The 23416-nt window shown below is 40.7% G+C and overlaps 1 protein-coding gene across 4 annotated transcripts in view; it reads left to right on the plus strand.

The window, feature by feature from the left end:
- EPHA6 (EPH receptor A6) overlaps positions 1–23416 on the plus strand; it is a 347761-nt gene that overhangs the window by 288933 nt on the left and 35412 nt on the right. For all 4 annotated transcript variants that reach the window (XM_079974767.1, XM_079974768.1, XM_079974769.1 and 1 more), the window contains 2 exons: positions 2950–3011; positions 20320–20529. In XM_079974767.1, coding sequence (XP_079830893.1) covers positions 2950–3011; positions 20320–20529 — 272 coding nt within the window. The remainder of the gene's footprint in view (positions 1–2949; positions 3012–20319; positions 20530–23416) is intronic.

The raw sequence follows: 23416 nt of genomic DNA on the forward strand, positions 1-23416 counted from the left end.
TGATAAAAAATAGAAATTAAATTAAATATACATATATTATATGAATTGAAAATAAAATAGCTCTTATATTTAAAAAAATTACATGATTCTGAATGGCACTTGATAGTTCTATCATTCTTGCTTTTAAAATAACTAAGGGTACAATCCACTAGAGTTAAGCAACTTCAAGTGTCTGACGCCCACTTCCTCCGATTCAAATCAATTTGATTTCCAAACGTTGACTTTGGCGGGATTGTGTTTGTACAGCACAATCCTATGCAACTTTATTCAGAAGTACATTTGAGGGGCTTACTCCTTAGTACTTACGTTCAGGATTACAGCTGCGCAGCCCAGGACCTCCATATATAGTGTCCAGGCTTGCACCCCGGGCAGGTTACTTTAGTGCTGCTAATGCAGCAGTTTGACTTCACCTGCAGAGGAGTACCCCATTGTCTCTCAAGACAAATGGATGCCAACAACAGCCTAAAAGTATAAAATAAAAACCTGGTTTATTTTATAAACAGATGGTTTATATTGCATATATTAAAGGACAAGTATCTGCACATGGCGCTCTTATCTAGTTGTTCACTTTCTCTGAATCCCACAATAGAAATCACATAAGCCCAGGTGATAAGAGGGCCAATAGGTTGTATTGTTAGCACTTGCACTGACCAATTTATGAGAAGCAGTATTTTCATCCTTTGCTCTTTTAAGAAAATGAATAATTTAGATAGGCACATTACATTTTTGGATATTGGATGTGCCACCACAGGGTGTGCTATTCTATAAGGCCCTCAGGGGTAATTATTCAGGCAGTTTTATTACAGTCATCCTGCCCATTGTTAAAAATGTTCATTTGCACTGGCATTCATTCTGTAGATTGCAGCTGTATCCCTGCTTTTTCAGGGTCCTCAAATGCACAAAGAAAGTGTTAGTTCAGTTCAAACTGCCCACTGATTGCATGCTGATTGACAGAGGAGACAGTGGGTACAAACCTATCCCCCCTCCAATGTGTGATGGAGGTTTATATTTACCTCAGGGGCTAAATATTCTGCTCTGATCCTGATTTTCCCCCTACCTCTTTAAGTCTATACATGGTCTTTGTGTAAACAGGGAATTTATCTCCCTTTATTCTAATCGTAATGGAGTACAGATACAGTATATCTTTCTCCAGGTTAGAGTGAAGGTCAATGAACAGGAGCAGGTTCACACCACTTCAACCGTTTACCTGATGGTAGTCTATTTACTTTCTTGTCTCATTTGTTATAAAATATCATAATGGTTCACAATAATAATACGTTTATAGACAGCTGATCTTCCATGTAAGTCCACAGCTCCCATTGAGTTCAGTTGGGTAATCTGTTGTTATTTATGGGAGCAATGCTTGCCACCCAGCCTTTCTAGATAACAGCCTTTGTCCTGTAACCATGGAATGTAAACAGAATGTTTCCCTATGAACCCTTTAGGGAGCTCTGCAATATATTTGGCTCTCTGTGTGCTTTGCATGCTGTAAAGGCAGCCATTTTGCTGGCATAATACGATATCTTGTACTGTATTTCTAAATTAAAAGACAGTAGAATGTTCACTTGAAGATGTTCTCACAACTATTTCACTGACAAAACCCAATGTTACTGAAACAGATATTCCTCCTCACCAAGGGTAGAAAATGGTGGGAGGGCACGTGGGAAAATGTCCTTTTGCTGTGCCACAAGGCTGCTTCAGAATACAGCAATGCTTGTGCCAGCCCAGCTCTGCCCTCTCTCACACACACACCACCAAAAATCCCTGTTTTGGGGCCTGTCAGCTGGCTACTGCTATTTGGGCTGGCACATAGGGCACTCACTAGAAGAGCTTCCTTGCCAACAGTGGAGCTCCCCTGGTGGCAGAGGACAAGCTGAGTGGAGGGATACTGCTGCCCTATCCAGCACTGCAGATAGGTGGTTTGAACTAGTCTGTCCTTTCATATTCACAATGTCTTAAATTATATTTGTCCGTTTCATTGCATGAATGTCCACTAGTTCCAACTGGGTGCCCATTTGTTCATCCATGAATTTCTGTCCAAAGAAAGTTTAACAGACAGAAATTGCTGAAAGTATTATAAAGCCATTTTGTTAGTCTTCAGGAGAGTTGCATCATGACTATTGTGTGCAGTTCTGATTATGCTATCTATCTGATTATGCTATGTTGGCAGGAGAAAGAATGAAAAATAATAACAGGCAAGATGTAGGCAAGGTTCTTCTCAAGTACCTGTGTTTCTTTATTCCTTCTATCATTTTATCTGGTATTTGTTACAAATGGAACCAATACAGGCATTCGCACAAAATGTGTTTGTTGTTTTATTATATTCTTTCCTGTCTTGCATGCAAGATGATTCATTACAGTATTTCTCCATATATTATTCACGCCTTTGTATTATTAGCATTATCTAAATAACATCTGATGGAAAACCCTGATTAGCATGCAAATTGCGTTATTTCTTCTAGGTAGTTTTAGAGTGATGGCTTACTCCTGAACACACACAGTAAAAGGCTTGTCAAGTAAATACAGAAAGTAAATTAGTACTAGAATGACTTGGTTGTTCTTGTCACAAACATCAAATGTTAATTATATATTCTAGTCTAAGGGAGAAGGGTCGTATTCATAGCTTAGTAACACCCCCTCTCCTCAGCACTGTTTTGAGTGCACAGGGTTGTATCCACCAAGAATAGCATGGGCTATAAATAATAGATTATGATTTTAGCCATTTAAATAAAAAACCAAAAATATTATAATGCCTTTGGTAAATCCAGCAACATGACCAAGAAACTACTCAGAAATAATAGAACAATGAGATACATTTTTGCTACAGAGGAGGACTGGGAAATGAGCAACATATTTTACTAATGCAAATAATCTTTTCCTAACAGCTGGAACTATAACAAACCCTTAATATACCTATAATCCTAACACATTCCTTTGCTGTCTTTGCAGGCAGACCAGTAATGATTGTGGTTGAATACATGGAGAATGGATCCCTTGACTCCTTTCTACGGGTGAGGTGTTATTTTCACAAGAAATATGAATAAAAACCATTCTAAGTAAAGATTTTGAATCATTTATCACAAATTAATTTTTGCATAATGTTATTCATGGATTTTTAGTTGGAGAAGTATTTTCCCCAGGGTGCATTTCTTAGGTACAGTGATACATTAGAGCATAGCCAGAAAAGGAGAAGATTTAGACTTAAGAATATAATTGATTTCTTCTACAAGTTCAGTCCCCATATTTAGCAAAATGTATTTCAAATGGTGTTATTATGAACAAAAAGATAAACTGAAATGCAAATGCCTTGCCATATGGCAGCTGTTCATTTTGCTCAGTCATTTAAAAATATTTCTTTGTTGAGTTTTGTTTTTGGCTTACGGAAGTATAGCACAGGTTTAGTAGCTGATTTATAATTATTTATGGCTAATTGCATTTAACAAATTGAATTAGGAACTACTGAAGTGGCTTGACTATAACGGTGTTCCACTTAAGTTCAGTTGCTGGATCTAAATAAATGTCAAAAGCGTGGATAGGGAATGGCACAGAGCGGCCCTAAGACATTTTGTTGTCTGAGGCGAGGGACAAGATGGTGCTGCTCTCCCACTTCACATACAGAAGCTGCCTGAACTGGCAGCTGAATCTTACTTCAACACTGGCAACAGGATGATGTTTTCCCCACAGTTTAGGCAGCAGGTTAGTTTAAGAAGACCAGGACATGCCTTGGGACATATAAAGCTCCAACAGAGGAGAACTGCTGTGGGGCTCAGGAGAAACATTATAAGGCTAGATGGCACTGTGTGCTCACTGGGCAGGTATGCAGGTACTTCTGGATTCTTTGCTGTTGCTTGAGACTCAAGTGGCTTCAGTGGCACAGAGTGCCTTCCATCAGCTTCAGCTGGTGCCCCAGCTGTACAGGCACAGCCTAACTACTGTTGTCTATACTCTGGTAACCTCTAGGTTACATTACTGTAACATGTTATAAGTAGATCTGCCTGTGAAGACGATCCTGAAATTTGTGCTGGAGCAGCATTTGGCAGCCATATTGCTCACCAGGGTAAGATGGTTCTGCCCTGGTCCTTTCACTGATCCTGGCCTGACTGCACTGGTAGCCAAATAGTTTCTAAGTCCAATTCAAAGTGCTGCTTTTGACCTATAAAGCCTTAAACATGGCTCAGGACCACAATACCTCAAGGACTACCTCTCTCCATATGAACCTACACAGACCCTGAGCTCATCGTCTGAGACCCTTCTTCGCATGCCTCCTCCACAAGACGTCCAGAGGGTGGCAACACGACAATAGGCATTTCTGCAGTGGCTCCCCCTTTGTGAATGCTCTCCCCGGGGAGGTTCAGCTGGCACCTTCATTATACACCTTTAGATGCCAGGAGAAAACATTACTTTTCAACATCTGATACTCTTTTTTAAAAAGTGTTGTGGGAGGGGAGATTATTGGTTTGGTTTTGCTCTTATTTTTCTTAGGTATTTTGTGTTTTTTATATTGTATTTTTATAAAGTACTCATCATTACGCACTTGCAAATATCCACAAGATAACATTAGCCTTGCTGTATAATCGGTAATGTAAAGGTAAAGGGACCCCTGACCATTAGGTCCAGTCATGACCGACTCTGGGGTTGCAGTGCTCATCTTGCTTTATTGGCCAAGGGAGCTGGCGTATGGCTTCCGGGTCATGTGGCCAGCAGGACTAAGCCGCTTCTGGTGAACCAGAGCAGCACACGGAAATGCCGTTTACCTTCCCGCCGGAGTGGTACCTATTTATCTACTTGCACTTTGACGTGCTTTTGAACTGCTAGGTGGGCAGGAGCTGGGACTTAGCAACAGGAGCTCACCCCATCGCGGGGATTCAAACTGCCGACCTTCTGATCGGCAAGTCCTAGGCTCTGTGGTTTAACCCACAGCGCCACCCGCAGCCCTGTATAATCGGTAGAACTTAACTAATTTTTGAAGAAGAAAAACATATCGAAGACATGTACAATAATTCATAATGTGCATTTAATACAGATTAGCTGGCATGAAATACCATTTGAAAATATTGGTGGGGGAAAATGAGTAAGCAGCAAAGCAAGGTGACTATAGTGAAGCAGAAAGGGCACAGAGGCAGCATGACAAAGAAAGAAAGAAAGAAAGAAAGAAAGAAAGAAAGAAAGAAAGAAAGATGAGTGCCTAAAATCATTTATGAAGCCTCACTGTGAAGCACTGAAGAACTGGGGCCTATGAGACAAAAACCAGAGTTATATAACAAAAAGAGGAAATGACAAAAGAATTCCTAGTGTTTAATATATTGGATCATATAGGTGGTTGGAAGGGCAGAGAGATAATGGCAAAATATGAGGCTGGATCGGAATTAATAGTACTGTTCATTTTGTAAACAGACTCGTACATAAACTTTTTGCAAATCATGTTGCTACTTTATCTTTACTAATACCAAATGCTTCTACCTTCTGTTTCTCTTTTTTATGACAGAAGATTGAAGGGTTTGTATCTCATTTCACTCTAAATAGGTATATTCAGCACATAGCAAGATTTCTTTACTACATTGCCTTCCTTATGTCTGCTTCTAAAATATGACATTTATTTTTGTATTAGCAAAATGGTAGAGTCATGATAGAGCAGTGGTACAATAATAAGCATTAAGCTCTCAGTCACATTAATTGTTTCCCTTAGTTATATGCTTTCCTTTTCTCAGTTGTGGTTTATTAGTTCAATGTCTATTGATACGGTTTTTAGGTTACATGCATTCTGAAAGGAATGTAGATATTTAATCTCAGTAACATTAATACTCAGCAGATCAAAAGACTGAAAGCTCTAGATTTTAAAAGAAATCTGTTTACTTCTTTTAAAAATGTGATTTCCTTCTAGTTACTTGAAGAGTAAACTTTGAAATACCTTTATGAGAGTACAAAAAGTACTATATAAGTGTGTCTCTAAACCATCATAAAAGGTTAAATTTACAAGGGGTTTTTATCTAGTGATCTCAAAGGACTTCACAAAGCCCATATTTCTTCATATGTAATAATGCCTTTTTTGTAGCTTTGAGCACTTTTATAGAAATATATATAAAAGCTAGAGCTAAAAGATAAAAATCCAGAATGTGAAGAACACTCTTCAACATTTCAAGCTTCTATGCCATAATTTCTACAAATAAATCATTATTGTTCACCAGAATATTATGAGCATGACAGCATTAGCTGATTTTTGGAGGGGAATCTATAATGGCATTAGATGTGGCAATTGTTCCACATATTCCCATGTAAATCCAAATTATACCAGATCTGATTTATGGTTTTTTTCAGCAGCTCATATTTGGGGCTTTAAAGTTCCAGGGATGCTCACATCCTTATTATATTTAGAAGTAAAGGAATAATACTATAATACGTTGATCCTAAGATTTGTTGTACCATGTGCAAGAGCCTGGGCAGTGGAAGTATCAGAGGAGAAAATACTTGCTTGGATGGGAAAGAGATGAAGAGACAAAGTACATTCAGAAGGGAAGTTGTGCCTCTCATATTGACCCATATGTCTAGAGTGAAGTTTATTTAACTTTATTAACTCCCTGCTACTGAACATGTTGACTTATAAGTAACAATGATTATAATAACATTTAAATCCAAGTAAATTTAGGACTGTGGACTCACATTTTTTAAAAAATAAAAAATTATTCCTCTGTCTGATTTCAGACAACCTTCTCCCCACTGCAACCCCATAAAACACAATGTTCAGTAGGTCATTGTGGCCATCTTGAATAAATTTCAGCTGAACAGGGGGAAGCAGAAGCCTGAGGGGAAAACAGCGGTCCACTGCACGGCCTACCTTCTGCTCACACAACGTTGAACACAACACCATTATTAAGACACATTTATTTCTCAGTCCTTTGGCATTGGAAACCTTTGGAGCCCCTGCCTTGCTCTGAAGGATTAAGGCAGTCCGCATGAGAGACCCAGCATTATCCCCCAGCAGATGGAATAGCCAAGAGGGATCAGGAGGAACTATTTGGGCACTGCTGCCTCTAGCATTGGCTGCCTGTGGCAGGTGTCTCATTTCCCCCTAATAGTAGGGCTGGCTCTGAGAATATGCACTGTGGGTTAAGAGAAAATGCTTTGGCCACTTTTTTGATAGACTGCTTTGAACCTTCTTCCTGAATCCTGGCAGTCGTTGGAAGAAGCCATCTTGTCTGACTTGCTTGAGGCAGAATGTACCAAGTAGTTTATCAGCAAATGGTGTGTGTGTGTGTGTGTGTGTGTGTGTGTGTGTGTGTGTAGTGAATCATTTAATTCATTCTGCCTGACAGACTGCATGGCTTGGATCAGCGCTCTGTATGGACGTGTGGGGAGCTGAGCAGAAACCTATCAAGGTTATTTCATTGCCTATTTGTGATGTTTTCCCTGTGCTTAGAATAGGACATACCAACATCTAGGCCTATGGAATTACATATATATGATGTTATCAGTTGCCACATCATGACACAAATGATTTTTGCTAGCATTATGGATGGATGTGTTTACAAAGTGTTTAGGCATAAAGGTGGTTATAAATAATGGGTTGTTTCACACATGTGTGTACATCATATGATTAGTCATTGAGGAATGGCAGCTAAATGTGTGGATTAGCCTCAAGAAAAGTGTTGTGTTTGAAGTGTTGTTTGGTGATATGAAAACTTTATCTAAAGTGTTACATTTATGATAATTCCTACGTGCAGTTTGTCATTTGATGTTGCTTGTGTGAACCAGCCTTATATTTTACTAAAGCATCATAGTCCAACTCACTATGGCCAAGAAAGTCATTTGCACAGAGTTGCCTAACTGGATTGTATGTTCCAAATATTTTTAGTGTATCTTAGTATGTCCTAACCCAGAGGAAGAGTAGTCTTTTTAAACAGCGTTACACAAATAAGAGGGGGAATCATAGGGACAAAGGATGGTATACATCGCATATTGTATCCTGGGACAAAATAAAAGTTAACTCAGATCACACTGGAAGATGGTATAGGTTACAGTTGTAAGCAGTGTTAGTTCTTGCACAAAACCAAATTGCCCTAGACAGCATAAAAAGTATCTGGCGTAGCTATGCCTTGCAATGGTCAAACACAGAGGGTAACGTTTTCCAGAACAGCAATATTTCAAGCACTCATACCAAAGCATAAGGTTCAAGTTGCTGCTGGCACCCATCTGTATCAGGAGGCAATGGGAGTTACAGCACCTGCTGTGGCTGTAGAGACCAGTATGGGAGATATATGTTTTATTGCAGGTGAGGCAGATGAAGACTTCTGGTTGTGCTGCTACAGGTGTCCTATGGCGATTTCCATTTCTGTACAATGGCAGGTGTGTGGCAGCCAATAAAAGGATTACTAAATGTTTTAATATAACTGTCTTACAATCACAACCTTTGCTTAGTGCCTTAGTCACTACTAGATCTTGCAGCTAGGTAGTTACAGGAAAGATAGATACAGAAAATTGAAACATGGGGACAAAATGGAGGTGACCTGGCAACACAGCTTAGCAGACACTTTTTCCATTATTCTAGATTATGATATTATCTGATTTTAGTATTTAAAACAAAAGATATGTACTGCATATATCATTATTATTATTTATTAGATTTATAAACTTCCATTCATCAAAAGATCTCAGGTCAGTCCACAAGGAAAAAACACAAGATAAAAGCACTAATAAATAGCCAAAACAGAAGCAACACAACAGTAACGCCCTCTGTACTATACTACTACTATATCATACAAAATCCGAAGTCTCAATATTTCTAATTATTTTTGTGCAAATTTTTAAAAAAGCAAAGGTTCTGTCACTTTATGAATTGTATTACTAATGTTTACTATTTGTGTACAGCGTGTTCTGGTTTTTAAAGGGGCACTGCGGCTGTTTTATATCAAGGTATAAATCCAGAGAACCTTATTGCATTTGGGTAAAATAACAGATTGTTGCAGAAGTACTCCTTTTATTGTTGACATGTACTTCAGAACTTACGGTAGTAGTGTAAAGCACCATAATAAGTTTAGTTTCATTTCTGTGGTACATTAACAAAAGACAATACAGCAGAGTAAAAGACCAAAACGTATTACCAAACTTAAATTCCTAAAGGCAAGTCCAAAATAGGCCAAGGGAGGGAAGTGAAAAATATTTTCTGTGGGAAAGAAATGTCAGGATATATTGCTCTTTGAAGAAGCAGCCATTATATAATTCCCAGTACAGCCTTGCCATTAACCTTATCCTTTCTGTCAGTTAGAGGTTAGATGCTGCAGCAGAAGCTCATGTTAAATAATGTTGGGAAAGGAGACGAGAGTTCCATAAAATGAAGTCATAAAGTGTGTGCTATAAATCCATCTAACATATCCTCTCCAGTCAGAGTTCATTTTGGGTGGAGGAGACCCACGTGACTCTGCAAAGTTTAATAGCTCCCATCTTTATTTGTCTGCTGTAAAAGATGCTAAAAATGAGCTTGTTCTCATTCTTGCTCGCTCTCTCACTCTCATGCAGCATGCACACATGCCATCTTTAGCAGGCTTTGCAACAAAGTTGTAGAATGAAACCAGGGGCGTAGCAAGGGGTGTGTGGTAGGTGTGGGCTGCCTCGGGTGTCCCACTGAGGGGGTGACAAAATGGTGGGCGGCACTCACCGTGGGGCTTGCAGTGCACCCAAGCCACATGTTTCTCCTGGGAGTTATGTGGTGGCATGAGCGCCCGCAGGCTCCACTGTGCTCCAAACAGTCAGCCCATTGCCTCCCCCTCAGCTGTAGGACAGCTGAGTGGAAGAAGGCAGGCAGACTCCTCGGTGCCCCCGTGGATGAGTGGCCCCGCCCCCTTGGGCAGCTGGCCCCACCCCAGGCACCCAATCAGCTTCTTCCGCTGCGGAACGAAACCTCCCCATTTTATTTACTTGTTTTACTTATTTTGCATACATGTGTTCCTGTTACATGAGGGACCTGAATAGTGATTTGACAAATACTTCCTCTCCAAATTCGTATTCTGGTACATCACCATCCCTCTGAGATAATATTTTCTTAACAGTTATCTTACACATTTTTTAGTTGTTGCTTCAGGATTATTCTCTATCTCCTGTATTTGATAAGCTTTGCCAGTTTGTGATGTTTCACATTACATGGCTCAGTGTCTTTTACACTACTAGAGATAACTGTGTTTTCAGCTAACAGTTATAAACAACTGAGTTGTTACAAAGGACATGTCTCTTATATTGTTATTTATTAAATGTGTATACCGCCCTGAATCTGTAGATCTCAGGGCATACCACAGCTCAAACTCTCTTGCCCAGGTGAATAACCTGCCTGCCGAATTCTGCACCAGCTGGCTTCTCATTGAATAAAGGCTTATTGCCACAATTATACTAAATGGCAGCTTACCCAGTCACAGGGTGGGCAGCTGTTGTGGCCCATTGTGGGCTCCCCCCACCCGAGGGGCAATGCCGGGGGGGGTGCTAGGTGGCCAGTCATGGGGAATTCCTAGGCCGGCAACTGAAGATTGATGGGCTTTCTCACCACTGGCTTATTTTTTAATCCTGGCCAATCCAGCTAGACCAGGTGGGAGGGGCTTGGTCCCAATATAGGCAGCCAAACCCTGGGACTGCTGTTGGCTGAAGATTAGTCAATAAATTATGTGAAATCAGGACCTAAAGGAAGAAATAGGTAAAAGCGGCTGGGAAAGTCCTGTTTAATTCAATTCACGTATAGGAGTAAACCATAGATGGCATATATATCCAATTATACTAAGTCAGAGCATTAAAACATTAATACAGTGGTACCTTTGGTTATGAACTTAATTTGTTTTGAAGGTCCGTTATTAACCATAATGCAAAATTTAGTTAAAATAAGTGTGGATAGTATGCTCTCTCTCATGCATGATTTAAAACCCCAAATGCAGACACTATCACATGGCATAAGTTAAATGTCATGACACAAGCCAGGGTCAGCATGCTAGTTGTTTGCCAATACTCTTGTTTTTCAGTCCCAGGTAGAGGACTAAACTAGAAGGCAGGAGGGGAGCAACAATACACAGCTGGTTGGCTTTATTGGTCACAAGCTGTGCAGGCAAGCCTAGTTTAGATGTGCTTTAACTCTATAGAGTAGATGTGGATGTTCTGGAAAAAGTAAATTCTCTACCGCAGTTGCTATTGTACTGAGCAAAGTATTGATTGATCTTTTCTTTAATGGTGCCAATCCAGGCTGGAGGCCTGATTGAATCGGCAGAGTCTGGAAATCAAACTGTTACAGGAAAAGTATTTGTTTTAAAAACATGTACAAAAACTTGGTCCAGCAGCCTTTCAGCCTTTGGAAATTTGCTACACAGCTATTTCAGGATGAGCAGTGGGTGAGGGTGTTCTACCATCAGCCTTTTTTATAAAACTCCAGTCAAATACTGAGAATCAAGATACATTTGTGCAGGTCAATGACATTTTTTGTTGTTTTGTCCTAACTTTAACATGTTCTGTGTAGTGATCAGTTTGAACACTGAGCAAGTTTATAGCTTAGAGAGTAATATATGAGCTCTCTCCTGGTCTTCCTGAAGCAGAGACAGCCCTGTTGACATGTAGACAACATTCCTTTCTCCACATGAGCAGGGGTGCAGCTTCTTCTATCTCTGTTTTGTGTGGATTCCTTCTAATATTATCCTGTGGTGTGGGCACAATGGCAGCAGTGGTTCTTCCCACAGCTCTGGAGCAACATTAGAAGCTCCAGGAGTCAGGGCACATGAGAAAAGCCTACACTAGGGCTCGTGCATCACTCGTCTGGCAAGTGGTCAAGGGATAAGCCATAGCATGGGTTACTCCCACTGTTTGCTTATTTATATTTACAATATTTTCACCCCATCCTTCAAGTTGAGAAAAGGCTTCCAGAAGAGGAATCAGACAATACCTGCCTTCAGCTCACGGTCTAAATGGCATGATACAAAAGGAAAGGGGGCTGAGAATGACTCAGGCACTATTTACTGGGGCCTATCCACACTTTTGCTTTTTCCTCAACTTTCCCCCAGATTAACCTGCTGTTTATCACTGAACACCAATCGGTTTTTCTGCAGATTGACGTTTGTTCTAACTCAGCGATCAACAGTGGATTTTCTCAGAGAAGGTGTTGGGACAAATGAAAAGCCACTCTGATCTGTGTCTAGAGCAAGTGGAAAACCTCTTAGACCCATTCTTTCTAGGCATGGAACAAGTGGAAGTGTGGACAGGCACTTAGTGGCAATGTTCTTATAGTGACCAGCAGGAATGATAAGAATTCAAGGAGAGAAAGAGACAAAGGTTACTGGTCTTTCAGCTAAACTGATGGGATGGCTGCTGCTAGATGAGAAGTGGGCAGGAGGTGACCCTGGTGGAATTGAGTGGTGTTTTGTTTGGTCTGTTTCCATTGGGAAAGCATTGCTGTCCCATCCCTCCCTCTGTAATAGCCTCCTGGAAACATGACACAAAACTTTTCATCTTTGAATGCACAGAAAGCTGCCCTACATATCCACATCAAGTGGTAGAATTTTGGGCTGCATTGCTTCAGACTCTGCTGGTAGGACTTCATATTTTTAAATGAACACATAAAAAGCTTTCTTTATGTAGGAAACTAGCACATCAGGCAGAGAGGATACATGAGAATCCTTTCCCCTGATGAGTCGGTGTTGCCCTACAAGGAGTTTTTTATATGGGTAAATATTTTAAAAATTGCCCCACCTGCAGCCTCAGGTGATCCAGTTGATAATTGTACCACCTTGTGTAGAAGGGTACTTTGAATAAATAAAACATTCCCAATAACATCTTAATTAACCATTCCAAATGTATCCTAAGCAAAGGTATGAACTTGCCCAGGTATTTTCATAATTAAAAAGGGATTGGTGTCAGTTAAGTATCAGTATTCATGTCTTTATGTTCCATTATGTTATTCTGCAAGAAACTTTGTTCCCCGCACCCATGGTTCAGTTCTCACAGTTAAAGGCAATGAATACATAAATCAAAGTATAGGCTGTGGAAGTGTGAACGTTGTGCACTTCTGATTTTCTATAATTAAAGATTGAAGTGGGACTTGCAGGTCTGAGTCAGATTTTGTTTTTTGGGTGTAAAATGGTTTCTTCTCTGGAACACTTTAAGAGCAAAGTTCTGCTGCAGAAGGAACAGCTTCCACTGGGGAAGCTTGATTTGTTGCCCATAATACTTTATGCAGTGTTCTGTAACTGGACTGGAATATTTCTTGAGTCAAGTTTTGCAAACGGCATCAGATGCTGAATATAAAACAATTTCTCTCATGTGCATTGGATGGGCAGCATAAATGTGCAACCAGCCAGGCATTAGATATACTTTTGGCTGTCAAGGATAGTTTATTTGGCAAAGCTATTAAAGACTGTTTAGAATTTGATGGAACAGTGCTCTGGATAAATTCACTCTGGTTTGAATTGTTACAGAGGCTGAAAAACATCCTCAGCAGCCAACTGGGAATTGTATCAAAAGTACTTCTTGTGTTAACCCCTGAGAGTCGGAATAAGCCCTAGATAACAACCCTGAGTCACTTAAATACTTGGGGGAAATTGCATCTTCCCTCTTGAGACAAATAAAACAAAAAAGAAGAGGTAATTGCCAGAGGATATCTATATCAAGATGTGTATCTATTCTGAGTTTATTTGCATAAAGAGTCAAGTATATGAAGAAAAGCTGTATGAGTTGTTACGGGATCACAGTTAATGTCTGAGGAACATCAGGATGTAGGGCTGTGAGAGAATCAAGGCCTGTGGTAAGGTAAAGGTAAAGGTACCCCTGCCCGTACGGGCCAGTCTTGACAGACTCTGGGGTTGTGCGCCCATCTCACTTAAGAGGCCAGGGGCCAGCGCTGTCCGGAGACACTTCCGGGTCACGTGGCCAGCGTGACATCGCTGCTCTGGCGAGCCAGAGCCGCACACGGAAACGCCGTTTACCTTCCCGCTGGTAAGCGGTCCCTATTTATCTACTTGCACCCGGAGGTGCTTTCGAACTGCTAGGTTGGCAGGCGCTGGGACCGAGCAGCGGGAGCGCACCCCGCCGCAGGGATTCGAACCACCGACCTTTCGATCGGCAAGCCCTAGGCGCTGAGGCTTTAACCCACAGCGCCACCTGCGTCCCCTAAGGCCTGTGGTAGTTGAGGCCTAATAAATTGTGGCACCTGTCTTTTTAAAGTGGTTTTAAATTAGGGCTGTGTGTATGCTGTATGTGGAGATGTGTAGAGAGGAATCAGAATGTGGCAGCAGGGACAAAATTCAGCTGCCGAAGAATCCTGGACATCTTACTTTTTTAAAAAAGCAAGATTCTAGCCCTTATGGCTTCATAAATATAACTGAAAGTGGTGGGCAATATCTGCTGAAACATCTGAACCCACATAGTTTGCTGAATAAGATTTCCAGTAGTTGGGACACCACAGCTTCATTTACTGTTTATCCCCATGCATGAGTTGCAGAATCCAGAAAAAAATATGCAATATAGTAAACTGTATGATTATTTATGCCATTTGAGAGTAATTTTGATTAATTCCATAGTATCTATAGGTTCAATTACTTGGGGACATAGGAAACTGCTTTATACTGAGTCAGGCCACTGATCCATCTAACTCAGTATTGTAAATACTGTCTGGTAGCTGCTTTCTAGTATTTCAGACAGGGAACATTCCCCGCCCCACTTGAAGATGCCTAGAATTGAATCAGGGACCTTTTTTCATGCAGATGCTCTGCTACTGAGCCATTGGAACCCTGCTGCAGAATATATTTTTTGAGCCTTGTACAGTTCCATTGACTTGTATTTGTAGATCAGGCACGTCCAACTCCCAAGAGACAGTGATCTACTCCCACTATTTAAAAACTGGCAGTGATCTACCCATTGTCATTGCCAAGAGTTGTTGATCTTTTTTTGGGAAGGGGTGGTCATTTTGATATTTTGCGGCGGGTGCCCCAGAGTTGTTAAGCTTTTTGGGGGGAGGGTGCCCCAGAGTTGTTGCGCTTTTCAGGGGAATCGATCAGGAGCACCCCGGAGATCCTGCGATCTACCTGGAACACCCCCACAATCTACCGGTAGATCGCAATCTACCTGTTGGACATGCCTGTTGTAGATACATGCTCAGTAATAACTCCACAGCCAAGACATTTGACAGTTGTCTTCTCTGCCAGCTTCTGTAAGAATGTGCAAACTTTTCTTTATCTAGTCTGGAAGTCAGCTCTTGCCCACATTTATTAAACCTTGTTCTGAAGTCCACACTAGTATTTTTATTAGTGGGGAAGATGTTCCTTGAAGGCAATTTATAGTCACAGTTGTGTGAGAGACAAAAAATATTGTCCCAGCCCCCAAGCAGAGGAAATGTGACCTTTGAGTGTGGGACGTGCATCCCTGCCATAACAGATAATTATTTGACGCAAAAACAGCCAAAAGGAAAACTTCACTATTGAAAGATATTGAGGTAATAAAGGTAGCACAGAAAACAGTACAGTGGTACCTCAGGTTAAGTACTTAATTCATTCCGGAGGTCCATACTTAACCTGAAACTGTTCTTAACCTGAAGCACCACTTTAGCTAATGGGGCCTCCCGCTGCCGCCGTGCCACGGGGCATGATTTCTGTTCTCATCCTGAAGCAAAGTTCTTAACCTGAAGCACTATTTCTGGGTTAGCAGAGTATGTAACCTGAAGCTTATGTAACCCGAGGTACCACTGTATTTAGAAGCTTGCAGACTACGTTGTTTACAGATTAGTGTGGGTGTAGCATGACATGATCTGGAAAGTCAAGTGTGTGAGAAATAAAGGCATCACTTAGAAGCAGAACATATGGAATAAGGACAGGATAAAATCACACGCTATAGGCAAGTGTGAAATGCTGAAGTACTTGAAGATGGGGAAAAGATATATTTCAAATGTTATGCAGTAGCAATAATCATAGAGGTTTGGAGTGACAAGAATGTGGCAAAGAACATTTTAAAGTACTTGTTTAGAAATATATTACTAAATTATGACTGTCTTGCTTATGGTCAAGAAAAGACAAGAAGCAGTCTGAATTTTCTTAAGTTGAAGGACATATTCTATAATCCTTTCTTTGACCTTTGAAAGCTACCATATCCTCAAAGCGGTATTGTATCCTCACTCCTTTATCTGACATGCGTACCCATGAGGTAGTGCTGCGGAAGGGAGGTTGCTGTTCAGCCCTATACTATGTCCAGTTGGCCAATAATCTCTTTCGTAGCTCTGTCTTGTCCCTGCACACATTGGGTTTATTCCTGGGACTGGCTTTGCTTTGGAATGCTGACGTAGCAGCTGTGGCCAGGAATGCTTTTGCACAGTTTCAGTTAATATGGCAGCTGCTCCCTTTCTTGGATAAAACAGATCTGACTACCACATATGTCTCAGTCACACCTAGACTGGATCACTGGAACACATGGGGCTACTGTTAAAAGTGTCTGAAAATGTTAGCCGGTGCAAAATGCAATGGCTACATTGAAATCTGAAGCCCGTTTTTCAGAGCATACTATTATGATTTTGTTTCATCTGCATTGGCTTCCAGTTCATTTCCAGACTCATTTAAAGTGCTGGTTCTTAACTGACAAGGCCTCAATGGTTATGGATCAGGAAATCTGCCGCTCTCTATGTACAATATCTCAACTGCACCCCCAGAGGCTTGGAAACAGGCCCTTCTGTTGTATTGACAGATTGTGCAGCTCACTCCCTCTCACTTTAGGCAAGCTTTAGGCAAGACCTTTTTTCTTTAGGAACCTAGGAAAATGCCTTATTGGTCCATCTAGCTCAGTGCTACCCATACCAACTGAGCTACCACCTTTCCCATAATTTCACTTAAGTTTTTTGTTTAAAATGCCTAACTCCCCTGTGGATCAAGCTGTGTTTGGTTCTGCTTCTTTTTTTGTATTTAAATTGATTTTATTAGAAGCCATTTTGGGCCTAAAAGCAGCATATGAATTGTAAGTTTGTTTACAGCTCAAAAATTAAGTAATTAATTTGAACTACTTGTTATTGGCATGTCTGAAACTGTAGTTAAGAAGTCAGTAGTAAGATCTGAAGAATTATTATTTGTTCAAGTGAAAGAAAAATGCCTACTCTGTGTTAAAATTGCTGTTTAAACTGTCTGCACTTCTGAGTCTTCATACTGTGAGTCACTTTAAGTTCCCTTGCCAACCATCTTAAATGGGAAGGAGAAGTGTTTCAGCTGCTGGGTATATTACAGAAACTTCAGAATGTGTATTCTGTCTCTTCCTTATTAATCTGTGCATTTGTCCTCCAATAATTTATGTATGAAATATGTTTCTGTTGGTGACATTGTGCCTATGACTTAGTTGAATAGCCACCATGGTCTTCAAAATGTGTATTTTAACTTACAGCAAAATCATATGAACCTTTACTCAGAAGTCTCATTGTGTCCCAATTACTCCATAGTAGATGTGCTTAGGATTGCACTAGGAGCCACTTCCCTCATTCCTGACAAGAAAACTCTTCGTATTTCCATTGTGGATTGTTCACATTTTTTCCATAACTTTTGTGATATGTCTGAAATCACATGGTAAATGTTCCTCTTAGAGCTGTAACTTGCCTTTCAAACAGGACAGAAAAAGGAGGCAGAAGGAAAGAGCCCCTAGAGCATGTCAGCATCGCCCTTGAGCCAGTGTCACCAACTGGACTCATGCACTTCAACCCCGACTGGGCTAGGCGAGCTGGGTAGCACTTCCAGAGACCACCAGGTCAAAGTGCTGTGGACTCACAGCTTAGAGTTGTGAGCACCGGATTCACTTCCACAATACAGTCGTCGCACAGCAGAGTATAGCAGAGTCTGGCAGTGTATACACGACTCAGAGAGCAGCTCTGTAGAATATCTTCTTTTATTCTATAACTACAACTATAATACAAAACTATATACAGAGCTAAATAGGTCTAAGCATAAATGAATGCTGCACTGAGTGTCTGCAGCTGCTCTTAGCAGCAACCTTATCTCTACACACGATCTCTAACACTCAGTCTCTCTCTCTCTCTCCGACACACTGACTGACTGACTTGGTGCTGGAGCTGAATAAGTAGAAAGCAGAACACTGCTCCTCCTCTCTGGAGAATCAGCAGACTTGTCAGGAGATTCTTGGATATGGGAGGGGTGAAATCTCCTCAGAGCAGGCATGTCCAAAGTCTGTTTTGGGGGCCTAATCCAGCCCGCTGGTCAGTTTAATCCGGCCCCTGTGGCAGTTTATTTCCAGGGGTAAAATCCTAAAAAAAGGTCAACAACTGTGGTCGGCACTTTGGTCGGCCCCCACAGCCCTTCACTTCATCAAATCTGGCCCTCTTTGAAAAAGGTTTGGACATCCCTGCCCTAGAGCAAGGATGGGACATCTATAGTTCTCCAGATGTCGTTGGACTCCAGTTCTCATCAGCCCCAGCCAGAATGGTCAATAATCAGAGATGATGGGACAGCTCATGGAGAGCAACAGGTTCCCCACCACATAATTAGAGTAACAAATTGGTATTGAATATATATATATAACATACACAAATTATATCAAAGATGAGAATGAAGTGACATAACATCAAAAGCAGGAAAAGCTAATTGATGAAATACATTTCAAATTGTACAATAACAATCAGGCTTTAATGCTGATTACCTGAAGACAGCACACAATAATTCAATTTATAAACTTCAAAAAAAGAGGGGCTGATGGGTAACTGGCTTGTAAGAATAAATTTCTAATCAGAATTTCAGCAATCCATATAGCATAATCTGCAGACTGCTATATGCTAGAAGAGGCTTCCTCAACCTCAGCCCTCCAAATGTTTTGAGACTACAATTCCCAACATCCCTGACCACTAGTCCTGCTAGCTAGGGATCATGGGAGTTGTAGGCCAAAAACATCTGGAAGGCCAAGGTTGAGGAAGCCTGTGCTAGAACAACTTCAGTAAAGGTTCTGTAGCTTCCCAATGCTAGAAGCCCCAGACTTTTTCTTAAAGCATATTTTGTAATATTATAAAATATAAAATTAACTGCATCTAAAAGTTAGAAAAATGCAGAGTATTGTGCCAGACTTCCATATATGTATACCTGTTACTTAAATTTTTAAACCAGAAGTTTTTTTAAAAAAACACCATTGCCATCTGTTGCTGTAATGTGTTAAGTGGCCTGCATAAGATTGTGGGTTTTGCAGGCAAAAGGATATAAACATTTTTTTTTTTTTTACTGATTATCCAATCTTAAAGTCATGATTTTATTTCAAGTACTTTTTGAAGGCAGTTCTTGAGCCAGGACTTTTCTGTCCAAAAATGAATTAGTAATATGAAGAGCTAATATTTCTTATTTGGGTTATCTTTTCTACATTATTTCCATAGAGACAGTCTAAGTAGCTAACCTTGGAGAAGAGTGTATCTATTCTTAGGATTTTTTCCTCTAATTTCCTCAGTATTCATCTTTAATTAAAGATTGTTGTCACAGGATTAGGCAAGAGATAGCTACTAATTTAGCACATAGCATTTTCATTCATGTGTTACCACAATCTTATTTGACAGACATAGTAGTGTAATTTGTAAGAGCTTGTTTATATAACAGATATGTCTATCATTACTTTGGAACTGGTTGCTAGACATTGAGCAGTAAATATTGTGGATTGGTCCATTGTCTGGCTCTAAAAAGAGGAGCACATCAGACTTAACTGTGAAGGCTAGGGGAATTACAGTGAAATGGGGATGTAAGTCCTTCACGGTTTAGGACCACAGTTCTTGTAAGACTGTCTGTCTCCATATGTACCTACCCAAACATGAATGGAGGGCCACCATTTTAGGTGTAGGTACTGCCACCAAGATACTGCCACCATTTTAGGTGTAGGAAGTAGGTACCAGAGTATGGGCCGTCTCAGTGGTGGCACTCCATTGTGGGAAATGCTACAAATGTGAAAAAAGTTCAAAGACCCAAAAGCCAATGGGGATAATTAAATAAATTGCCGTATATACTCGAGTATAAGCCGACCCAAATATAAGCCGAGGCTCCTAATTTTACCACAAAAAACTGGGAAAACTTATTGACTTGAGTATAAGCTGGTTCACCACACCACAAACCTGGTGGTGGCGGCAGCAGCAAAGGCGGAGGAGGAAGGAGCAGCCCGAAAGGAACGTATAAGCTGAGGGGGGCTTTTTCAGCATAAAAAATGTGCTGAAAAAGCCATCTTATACTCAAGTATATACGGTATATGGGGAGGTGTGCCTGGATTAGCAAATTGTGGTTAGGCATTTGTGCAATGTAAACTGAAGAAAGTTGAGTTCAACTTGAAAATGTAAATGTTCTTGGAGCTGACAATCTACCTTCCTTGCAGAAGCATGATGGCCACTTCACAGTTATCCAGCTAGTTGGCATGCTACGTGGAATTGCTTCTGGCATGAAATACCTCTCAGATATGGGCTACGTACATAGAGACTTGGCAGCTCGGAATATTTTGGTCAACAGTAATCTCATGTGTAAAGTCTCTGATTTTGGATTATCGCGGGTATTAGAGGATGACCCTGAAGCAGCTTATACAACAAGTGTAAGTTTCTTTTTTATTTCTAATACAAAAAGACAATTGATGCAAGATTTGTATTTCTCATTTTCTTTTTACAGTAATTCTTAACTTCCGTCTCGATAATGTTTAGATTGGATGCTTCTTGTATTAAGCTATGTTTGTGACTTGTTATCTTTACTGCAAAATGGGATGTTTCAAATGCCATTTTCTTTATCACGAAAGTACATCCGAAGAAGGTCCCTACTCCCATCTAGCCAATTTTATTTTGCTCTTTTCATTTTCTAGGGCCAGAGTTCCCCATAACCTGAATTTATCTGTGATAATTGGAGTTTTATTTTTGAACTACATAAACTTACTATCTAGATATTATTATTTCATATCCTAGAGTCACCACAATAACAAAGCAGTGAAACTCTTATGCTTCCATTATTTAGGCATGGTTAGGTTTATTTCAGGTATCTTTTAAATTTGGAAATAAGGAATTACCTGAGCATGATGTCATTCATGCATCAGTTTGGTAATTCAAATTTTCCCTCCGATTCACCTTGATTCTATTTGTTGGAATATTACCTAATAACTTATGTAATGTTGTTCCTTCATTTTTTTTATATGAAGGCATGCAGTACAGTAGAAAACTGGTCTAGGTCATGAATGCATCTTAATGGAAACTCACTTTAGCATTTCCAAACACTCTGCAACTAGGTTTATAATTCATACCTATACTGTGTATGAAAATTTCATTTGTTTTGTTAGAACTGAAGTACCAAGAATGGCCATGGTGATATAGGTTTGGGGGAGGGAAACCCCCTAAACCCAAGAAATTAATGGCTGTCAGAATCTATGTAATATTTGGAGTATTAAAGGGAAGATTCCAGGCCACTGGGAAAATACAGGCTAAGCATCCTTTCTAGGCCAGGGCCTCACCTGGGATAGAGGCATTAACGTGTCAAAAGGTGTTAATGACCAACATCCAAGAGGAATCCTTGAGCCTGGGCAGATCCAAGCAGGGGTGTGTAGGGAAAGAGAAGACCAGAACCATCTTGGCAGACTGGCTGAAGGGAGGCTGGAGAGATTCCTTGGACTTGAGTGCTGCACTGCTGTGGGGAACAAGTCTCTCTTGAGATGACTATGCTGTAAGATCTGAACTCCCTCCATATAAATCCAGATATAAATAAAATATGTGAGTAAATCATATTTTGTAAAGCCCCAACAGCCTCCACCTCATCTTGATTCTCAGTGGAAACATGACCCCAGGATGAGCACCTGGAACCCCACTAGAACCTTGCTACTGCTCAGCAGAGATTGGGGGTTGGCGTGTCAGCTTTGTAACAGTATATTCCAAGGTGCTCTGTAACCCTATGTTTTAGATTCTGAAGCCTTGCTCATTTCTATGGGATAAATGCATAACTAAATACAGTGGTGCCCCGCAAGACGAACACCTCGCAAGACGGAAAACCCTCTAGACGAAAGGGTTTTCCGTTTTGGAGGCGCTTCGCAAAACGAATTTCCCTATGGGCTTGCTTTGCAAGACGAAAATGTCTTGCAAGTTCCTGCAGGGTTTTTTTCCTTTCCCCCCCCTTTTCCTAAGCCGCTAAGCCGCTTATCAGCTTATCAGCTGATCCGCTGATAAGCCGCTTAACAGCTGATCGCTAAAAGCCGCTAAACCGCTAATAGCGCTAATCCGCTAAGCTGTCAATGGGCTTGCTTCGCAAGACGAAAAAACCGCTATACGAAGAGCCTCACGGAACGGATTAATTTCGTCTTGCGAGGCACCACTGTACAGCAGTATAGGGAATTTACCTGTTCCTTATAGGCATGTGGGTTGTGTACTTTTACACAGCTCTCCCAACCTTCAAGGGCTTTTCTATTTTACTTCAATAGAGAACACAGGTCTGCACGCCTGTTGTGCACTCAGATCTGATCTGGATTCCATTGAAATCAATGGGGAACCTTTTTAGGCAATACAGGGATGAAGGGGGCAACATGACTACATGCCTCTTTTCTTTTGGCAAGGCACTTTAAGGCTGCCTGTTCTGGTGCTACACATGGCTAGTTACTGACTGCAGTGTCTGTTTTATTGCAAGGCACTTGTGGTATGATATGCTCAGGGTCTGCCTGCCCTGGGCAAGCAGGGCATGCAGGGAACAGGAGGTTCCCAGAGAAGGCACCCTCAAGTTTCCAGGCAAGGCAAGAGGCACTGCAGAATACATTGTACAATGTAAGATGGTTTAGAACTGTTCTACCAAAAGGCGCTTTCAAAAGAACAATATACCAGCACTATGAAGACAACTATGTGTACACTGTCCAAAAATAATTGCCTGTGGAAGGCAGCGAATGCACTCTATGCCTGCGTGTGTACACACTTTGTGTTTGGAGAACTGTTACCTGTAAAACACCTTCCCCCAAATGCCCAATCACCTAGTGGATTAATAGTCACTCTCATCATCAATCCACACTATTTGTTTTTGAAAACTGCAAGCTCTAAATTGCAATATTGGCCATGCTGCAGTGCTGTTAAATGCTTTGCATCAACCACACATTCTTCAATCTCCTTAGAGCCTGTTCAGTTATAATAAATACAAATATCTGCTCACAGAAGAGGTCTAATCACATATAAGCAGTGTAAAATTAGAAAGTAATCATAACTTCTCCTTTTTTAAAAAAAAAAAACTGCACAAGATCTCTCAAGCCATAATTTTTGCTTATTACAACCTATGAACTCGTTTTTAATCTAATAAGAGTTCCGGAGCAGGTTAGAAAGTGCTTGATTTAAAGCACTGCCATTAGGGGGTGTGTGTTGTGGTGTGTTTTTTTAAAAAAGGCTGCTGCATGCCTTTAAAAAGCTGCCTGAAAGGCAACTTTTCCCAGCATAGAGATGCAGAAACTGGAAAAACTTCATCTGTTACATTTC

The sequence above is a fragment of the Podarcis cretensis genome, assembly GCF_951804945.1.
Source record: "Podarcis cretensis genome assembly, chromosome: 4".
In the NCBI taxonomy this organism is placed as follows: Eukaryota; Metazoa; Chordata; class Lepidosauria; order Squamata; family Lacertidae; genus Podarcis; species Podarcis cretensis.